At 45.4% G+C, this 9,365-nt stretch overlaps 1 protein-coding gene across 1 annotated transcript; it reads right to left on the reverse strand.

Annotated features, from left to right (window-relative positions):
- Window positions 1–818: 818 nt before the first annotated feature.
- Window positions 819–3,458, reverse strand: LOC136543797 (uncharacterized). The gene is made up of 6 exons (XM_066536149.1): window positions 3,427–3,458; window positions 3,242–3,327; window positions 2,599–2,792; window positions 1,755–2,334; window positions 1,382–1,677; window positions 819–830 (listed from the first exon to the last, which is right to left on the reverse strand). The coding sequence occupies exons 1-6, from the start codon at window positions 3,456–3,458 to the stop codon at window positions 819–821; spliced, it is 1,200 nt and encodes a 399-aa protein (XP_066392246.1).
- Between the last annotated feature and the right edge of the window lie 5,907 nt (window positions 3,459–9,365).

Below are 9,365 nucleotides of genomic sequence, written 5' to 3' on the forward strand. Positions count from 1 at the left end.
AAGCCCAGTCCAACTCAAGTTCGAGTCCGGTTCGGGCTCTAGGACTAGTCTGCCTTAAACTGGACACCCAGGATGCATCCAGACTCCATTTTCGATGATCCATATATAGTTGAAAAGCTAATTTGATAAGGAAGCCAACCAAGTGGTTTCACGTCAAAAGACCTTCGGAATCAACAGGAATCGTCAAAACAAGTTAGCATCTAGAATCTGCTAGGGTGCTACGACACCGTCTTTTGGTCCATTGGACCGTGTATCGTGTTTGGGTCCATTAGGGGGCGCGTCTAGGGGGAGTGACGCCCAAGACTCTATAAATAGTAGTTGTCACTCTCCTTAGGGTTTGGGTTTTGTTTAGTTCTTGATTTCCTCGTGAAACAGACATCGTTTTGCTGCAACTATTGCCGCCAAGGCCGCTTGTTGTGAACCAGGGCCCCAGTTCTTGATCTTGTTCGCCTGTGGCGATTAGTCCTTTCGAATAAATACTTGAACTCCTTCTTGATTTCATAAGCCTAATATTTATTTGCAATTTCAGATTGCGTTCATCCCGTTTTTGCTTGTGTTCTCGATTCACTTGTAGGAAAGCCTTCTCGGTGAGGTCAATCGCGTTTACATGGTTGATAACCAACGGAGCAGTGGTGTAACGGTTGCAGGGGTCCAAATCAATCTTGGTTCGAAGCCTAGATCGTGAATGTCGAGTCTCCACCAATCAATGCTATCATACCTTTTGGAAGATCGGGCCTAGTCTACATCATACTGCCGCACCTACAGACAACTTCATGGCACAATTAGAAAACTGTGAATGGAAACTAGAATCGAATAAATTACTGAGCTTCCTGCAGGTGTATGTAACATAGATCAACAACTAGAAGTGATAGGAACACTATGCACAAGTAGATCAGCCACAAACCCTAGAAATCACCTTAACAACAATATGAAATGCAAATGATGTAAATCAAGCATAAGGTGACACGATGATTTATCCCGTGGTGTGGCAGTACCGCTCTGCGGCAGTGTCTCTCTTCATGTGCGGCACTGCCGCACCAGGCAAGACAGCAAGGGTAAGAGTGAAGTGCTGGCTATCTTTGCTATGAAACTAAGGGTATATGTGTCAGATTGAACACTTGGTAGCACATGTTGGCTTAAGCATTGTGTCCCCCTTTATAGTACGGCTTTTCTTGTACTCAAATTCAAAATATAAAAGAATTTAAACCTTCTTTGAGTTTGAAGCCATCAACATTTGTAATTGGGGGCTCCTCCATTTCGTGTAACATCCTCGAATATAGATTCCCTGCTTGTCATCTCGATAAATCTCATTAGTTCTCTAATTTCATGGTCATTATCACCAAAACCCACAATTAGGGCTTGATTGCAGTTTCAAGTCTACCTTGCAGTCTTCACTGAATTTGCTTCTACTCCACACATATGGATGGTTTTCATCCAACCATTCAATGGTTTTAGAATCTTTCTCCTCTATTTTGCCCAGGAAGTAGTTAAACTTCAAAATTGTGAAGCTCTTGGCAGCACACCACATATTCTTGCCATAAAGATCACCACTGTAACTTTTCTTCATGTTCTTCCACAAGTGCCTCATACATTCTCTGTGCTCTACTCCAGGATACACATCTTCCATGACATTTTCTATTCCCTTTCCTGCCTCTATGCTAAGGACCAAACCTATATCTACATTGCATTATGTTAGAAAATATAACAAACTTGAAATCACTGAAAATAGAGTTAGAACTAGGGAATGCACATACCTGGAGGCGTACCAATAGCCTTCTTCACATTATTGGCAAACCAAGTCCAACTTTCCTTAGACTCGGTCTCAATCACTCCATATGCCACTAGGAACAATCGGTTATGACCATCCACTGCAACAGCTGATGCCAACTGACCTCTCGATCTCCCTATCAAGTGTGTTGCATCCATTGTAATATATGGTCTACACCCTTCCAAGAAGCCATCTATGCATGGTTTAAGAGCAACAAAGAACCTCAAAAAGCACACATCACCATTGTGCTCTTCAATGTCTAGCTCCACAACACTACCAGGTACTGATCTCAGAAGTTCAGTTTGATAAGTAGGCAACAACTCATAACTTTCATCCCATTTCCCATAAATCATGTCTAGTGCTCTCAACTTCCCTCTAGCAACTCTGTCATATGGAACATCCACCGAGTATTTCTTCTTCAGTTTGTCCCTCAATGCACCCGGTCCCATTTTAGGGTCTTCCATCAACAAATCCACCACTATGTCAGCCACCCATTTATTAGAGGCCATTGTCTGACCACACTTGTTGAATGAACCATAGGTATGCTTTGGTCCACTTTTCTTAACCTGCATAAAAAAATGTATAAAAACAAGTCATCAGAATAGGTAAACATGCAACAATATGAACAAAAAATTAGGTGGTTCCAACAAAGTGAGTTAATACATTGCACCCAACGTATTTCTTGCTTGTAGATGCAAAAAAGTCCACTTGCAACCTTGATCAGCTCTCTTGCATATGGCCCTAAATCTTGTTGTGTCTTTTTTCACAATATTGAAAGCATGATCATGCAAGATAACATGATGTGTGACTGCTAACTTGCATTGATCTACATCTAGGAACACCACATTTACATCAATACATGGATCATCAGCATCATATGAAAACATGGGAAGATCATACTCATCTACCTCATCAACAATTTCACCATTAGGATCAAACTCAGTGTCAGAGTCACCAGACCAATCATCATCAGAGTCAGATGATGCAGCCAAATCAGTGTCGTAGCTACTATCACTTAGTACCTCTGCATCACCCTCAGAAGCACTTTTTTTGTGGCAGCTGTCTTTTTTTTGGTGGATAGTCTTTTTTTTGGATTGGGTTGTGGCTGTAGCATTTGTGGCTCTCTCATTTGTGGCTCTCTCACTAGCATTTGTGGCTGTAGCATTTGTGCCTTCCTCAATTAGGAACACACCAGCTCTCACAGTAGGGTGAAACCTTCTCTTTGTTGGAGAAAATTGCAGTGGCCCCTCAAAATCATTTATCCGAGCATTGATACATACTAATCTGTTCTCTACATTGGTTAGAAACCACTCTAATAGATTTTCATCAGATTTTATTTTAATAGAATGATTCTCTAAATCACGCCACAAGGTAATGTACTGCTTAGAACCCCACAAGTAGTGCTCAACAATGAAATCAACTAGCTGAAGTAGCCCAAAGTTTTTGTGTCAACCTTGGTTGGCAAAGTTCTACCTTGCCACCATGTTTTTGGACCATTGTACGGTAAGCTAAAAAACAAGCGCACTCTAACAAGAAGTTCCAATTTACTATGATTTATCCTACAAACAACAACAAGCAATAAACGAGTTAACACATCTACTAACCGTTGCTATTTTCTACTGCATTGAAGCACACATCACTGAAATCGAAGAAAATACCTGGGCTCTTCAATGGTGGCTGCCTCTTCCATGTTGGCTTACTTGAGATGCTGCTATAGGCACAAGCCTGGGGCGGTGGGTAGGGCAGCTGGCGAGTCCCCTAGCCGTGCCACCAAGGGCGCGAGCTAGGGGGGTTGGGCCGAGCGGAGTTGGCCGCAGGCCACGTGGCGCCCCCAGGCAGTAGCCGCGCCACCGAGGGCTGAGTGCCAGAGGAGAAGACGAGCCAGGGGGGAGCGCGGCGGAGGGAGGAGGAGCGCCGCCGCCGGTAGCCACGCCGCCACCTGGAACCACGCCACCACCAAACCCTAGATGCCTGGAATGCGAGCGCCCGCGAGTCGTGACTTCGATCTGTTCGGGAAGGAAGCGAACGAGACCGACTGAGAAAGAGATACATTGAAGGGTATAATTATCTTTTGGCACAGGTGCCTTTTCTATTTTCTTTTTTTTTGCCATTTAATCCAACCATTTTAGACGGTGTTACAAAGTAGGGGCAAACGGGAGCTTCATTAAAATAAAACGAGGATAAAATCACAAAGTTAAAAAAGGAGGGGCAAAATCACCATTAGACTATGGAGTAGGGGCAGAAACACTAAAATCCCTTTCTTAATTTATACATAGAAACAGTAGTTAGTTGCATTACAACAACTTACATAATAGTACAATAGTTGTCTCATCAAAAAATAAAAAAAGGAGGAGGAATTCGAAATGAAATTCTTGATTTGCCCGTTCCTAGTCGTCATGGGAAAGAAATAAGAAAGAAAAAAAGAAAGAGATTAAGACTAAAAAAGTAAAAACTGTATGCATAAATTTTAACTTATGATGTGATTGTTTCATGAAAAAACGACCTCTTTTCTCTCTCATCTCTTTCCTCCACATCAGGACTTGCCCTAAACATTAGTTAGTGCATCTGATCAGATCATAGTTGTAAGGTGTAAAAAGAGCTCCGCTACTTGCACAAAAAAAACATCACCTGGCACAGGTGGCAATCAGGCTGATCGGCAGCGCTGCGGCTGCTACTGCATACAAGCACTCAATAGCAACCGTGCTGGGAAAGAGAAAAACCTGATAGCCATAGCCGTTGCAGCTGCTATGGCTGCATATATGCACTACCAATCTATATGATCTCTTAGTTTGGATTTGTGTAGCAGCAGCTGCAAGCCTAATATGTGCAACCGAGCAGGGTCATTGGTTAGAACAAGCTAGCTTGGCGCACAAAATCATGGGTGTGAGTCATTTGCACGGGGAAGGTTTATTCATTGATCTGCGTCATTCCTCGTAGCAACCAATGTTAACTACACGCCTAACCAAATGGCTAAGGGCCCGTTCGTTTAGGCTGATTCCCGGCCGGAACGCTTCTCAGTTTCGTAACGCGCCCTAAAGAGGAATGAATTTGGCTCTAAAAGTTTAAAGCAACAGCCTCAACTTATATAAACACTAGAGTAAAGTCCATGGCCGGTCCTCGAACTTGTGGGGGTGTATCATCCCGGTCCACAAACTAAAAAAGTGTGTCATTTCGGTCCTTAAACTCTGTTTGGGTCTCATATTCATCAAAACGTGTATGGATCCATGCCCACGTACCGAAATAAGGCTTGATTGCTTAAAATAGAATATTATCAGGGGTTATATATAAAATTGTTTAGACACAAAAAATTACATAAATATTTATAAACTTCACGAGGGGTTGTTTTGAAAACAGTCTTCTTCTTAATCACGCTGCGTCGCTCGCCTGTATGCAGTGGCGGCGGCGGGGAGTCACCCGTGCGCCCCATACGGAAGTAGCGGCGGCGGCTGTGGCTGCTCGCCTGCACGGTGGTCGGCTGCTCGCCCGTGCCTGGGCGCGGCGGCGGCAGCTGCTCGTGCTACTCGTCGGTCGGGCCGTCGTCCTCGTACGTGAACTGGTCCGGCGAGAAGAACACGACACCCATGCGCTGGTACGTGAAGTGGTAGGGCCGCATGAGCTCGGTGGTGCGGATGTTGCTGCGGATGCGCAAGGAGCTGCTGGTGTGCGTCATCATGAGTGACACGTTCTCGCCGGCGATGTGTGCTCTGTGGCGGCGGCACGCGTTCTTCATCTGCTCCAGCAGGTTGTTCGGGCTAGACCCTGTGCTGTGGTGCTACTTGTTCATGCACACTGAAAGGACCTTGATGTCGCCTAGAGGGTGGAGGGTGAATAGGTGTTTCTAAAAATTATCAACAAATAAAACTTGCAGCGGATTAGCAGACCGCGGAACCACCGGGAAACTGCGCAGAACCTCCGGGGCGCGGAACGTCCAGGAGATGTCGCGGAGCTTCCAGGCAACACAGAGTACTCAGCAGCTGCTATGCCTAGACATCAAACTCAAACCAAACTTCTTGATGATGTGCTTGGAGATGTCCAGTGGCAAGTCCACGAAGTCCCTGCACTCACAAACACACACAACCAAGTAGATCGAGTGGAACGCAAATAATGCAATTCAAAACATAAGAGACAAGACACACGATTTATTCTGTGGTTCAGCTCACCACCAAGACTTGCCTATGTCCACGTTGTTGAAGAAGCCACAAAGGCTTTGGGTCTCTTCCAACCCTATTCTCTTCTCAAGTCCAACACCGAGGTTGAGCTTGAGGGTTCCACTAAGATCTACGGGTAATACAAACTTTCCTGCGGCTCACCACAAGCACTGGGAGCTCACCGGACGATGCCTAGCCATCTAGGAGGCTTCACCTCTAAGAGTAATGAATGCGCAACGAATGCTTAACGCAGCCCAACAAGTGCTCAAGGGTTGGTTAGCTCTTAATGGCTCTCTAACACTTAACCACTAATCACTCACTCTCACAAAGAGAGGGGTTAGAGAGAGCTTTCACAAAGGTTTGGAATGGGTTGGGAGTGAAATGGGAGCCAGCAACACGGCCAGGAGATGTGGGATGGGTATATATACTCACCCCACAAAAACTAGCCATTGGAGGTCAAAACTAGCCGTTATGGTGTATAGACCCCAGAACCTCCGCGCACAGGCGCGAGCCTCCGCGTAAACGGGCGGAACCTCCGTGGGTCTTCAGGACAACACATATCACCATACGGAAAAAGCCATAACTTTTTACTCCGAACTTCATTTTCGGTGATCTTGGACTTTCCGGAAAGCTTGTTTCGAGGGCTTTCCAACCCAACAAAGAACAAGCCCCAAAACCAACAAGTGCAAGTGTTGTGTCATTGTGTTTCTCTCATGTTAGCACTTGTTTGGTTAGTTTGAGCACTTGAGACTTGTCAATGATTCAGTGTTGCATCCCCCTTGATAGTATGGCATACCTATACTCAAGATCAAGAGAATATAACCATTTCAACCACTTGAGTCTTCAATGTCTTCATAGTGCCATTTCTTCTCAATATCTCTTCATGAGGGGTTGCAATCACCTTTGTCTCATCTCTTTGAGCAAACTCACCTTGAGCATGTGACTTGAACCATTTCAACACATGTGAGTTCAATACATGGCCTCAAGTCACTTTCACTAATGATTTGATCCTCAACATAATATGACTCCTCATAGCTTGATTAGGTTCCTCGACTCAATGCAAGTACTCTCTTCTTCACCTTAGCCATGGTACCTCGGTCCTCAAGCCATCGCTTGCCCTTCACCTCCGCTTAGTCCCTCGAAGCCCTTTCCTTGCTATCTTCACCTTATCAAGCGATACTCAAGTCACATCATACTAAGCATCCATTGAAAAACCATTTCTTCAATATTGTGATCCTTGCTTGAATATCTTCTAGATATGAATGTTGAGATCAATCAAGCTTCAGTTTGATTCACATTGACACATATATGAATAAACATTAATATGGTCAAGCCAATTCATGGTTCCTCATATCCTCTTCATTTTGGCTTGACATTCCTAACACTCTTTTCAATATATATATCTTCATACTTCTAGCTTGATCAAATCAATGCAAAGTGATTTTCTAAATCTTTATCCATACAAGCAAACCAATGTAGAGACTGACTTATATCCAATATGAATTGTGTCCTTTGTCATTTAACCTTTGCTTGGTATTTCTTCACTTATGCATTCTTGACTCATTCTTTAATCCTTGATCAAAGCTAATCTACTATCAAACTCTTCTTGTTCATGTGAAGCAAGCCATTATTGAGACCAATCCAAAATCATCAACTCATGTCTCTTTTGCCATTTGCTAAATATGCTTGCTTTCTCATGATACTATGATATCCCACAACATAGAAGCCATTTTATCAACTCCATTTGCATTGTTGTCCTTTTCTTGAACTAGATTGTTTCCATGATCTTCTAACACAACAATACACAACTTTGGCCTTGATTTGAACATTATGTGGAATATCATCAAGTTTGCCTTCTTGTTGAACCTTTAGTCACTTCTCATTCCATAATCCATAAGTATATGCAATAGACTCAATTTTCTGTTCAACACTTAGCAAACTTGTTAGACCTTTAATTATGTTGTCATTCAATCCACCAAAACCCACTAAAGGGCTAGATGCACTTTCACACACGTACATGCTCAGCAGCACCATGGTGCAGCCGTGGCATGCGAACATCTTGTAGAAGCCCACTGCCACCTCGGCCGGTCACGATCACACCATGTGCCATCAGTGCATGAATAGGATCTTTGCCGATAGCTCCATGGGATTGCTACCGAGCATGGCGTTGGCCGTGCCTAGGACGTGGTCGCCGTGCCCCACCAGCCGAGGACATAGTCCGCCGGAGCACACTAGCTCGTTGGGGCACTGGACCAAGCACAGACGAGTAGCTGCTGCTGCATAAAGCACGCACTGCCACCATTGCTGCCACATAGGACGCGCGCCACCGCTGCACACATACGAGCGAGCAGCACCGCAACTGCACGGGGTGAGCAGCAACACGCTGACAAGCTGACCATGGTGAGAGATGAGAGAGAGAGAGAGCTAACATGTGGGTCCAGATCCATTTGGATGAATATGAGACCCAAATAGAGTTTAAGGACCGAAATGACACACTTTTTAAGTTTGGGGACCGGGACGACACACCCTGTCGGGTATCAGCATTAGGGATACCCGAAGAAGGGATCTGAGGACCACGGACGATAACTCGTCTAGATAATCAAGGTCATATTTTAGTCTCGACCGACCCTGAAGGGATGGTTTCCGCCTCGATAGACCCCTTGGGCACGGGCCCCATGTGGTTCGACCCCGAGGGTATAGGAGCCATCTCGCTCGACCCTCAGGGCACGGGCTTCATCTTGCCTGACCCCTTGGGTGCGGGCTCCTCCTCGCCTAGCGAGGTCCGTTCCACCCCCAATCACTATGGGTCCAAGCATGTGGGCCTTGGTTAAGCCTCTAACACTAGAAGGGGCATGGGCACACCTCGACCTGACCCATGGCCATGACAGGCCACGTCCAGGGGTTCACATCACCAATAGTGATGGGTGCGTGGGTGCTATGCTGCCTAATCCCCGTATGGCCGCTGACAAGCATGTCGGTTCACCACACTGTCCGCTGGGACTAGAAGGAATGCCACGACCAGGTGATGATGTCGAGGCATAGCACCAGTGGTGAATAGGAGCATGATGTGGAGCCATCCCTGCCACCATCTACAGCGTTAGCGGGACCTGCATGAAGGAGAAGAAGGACACGGCGGTCCTAGAGGGCTTCTTCTCCTTGATTTTCTCCCTCTTTCTCTCTCTCTCTTCTCTTTTTCTTATGTAACCTGCATCTTCCCCTTCTTCTATAAAAGGGGGAACACAACGCAACACAAAAGGGAGATAGGCATGAGCACATGGCTGAGCAGTTGAATAAACTCTCAGCACTTTTCAATCCTTCCACCAGAGACCTGGGATCTACTCCCTTTCTCGCCCATCTGTAACCCCTACTACAGACAGTGCCCATAACACGAGCAACAGCAAACTAGACATAGGGATGTTCTGTCTGAACTAGTATAATCCTTGTATCCT

This window comes from Miscanthus floridulus, chromosome 3 (genome assembly GCF_019320115.1).
Source record: "Miscanthus floridulus cultivar M001 chromosome 3, ASM1932011v1, whole genome shotgun sequence".
Lineage (NCBI taxonomy): Eukaryota > Viridiplantae > Streptophyta > Magnoliopsida > Poales > Poaceae > Miscanthus > Miscanthus floridulus.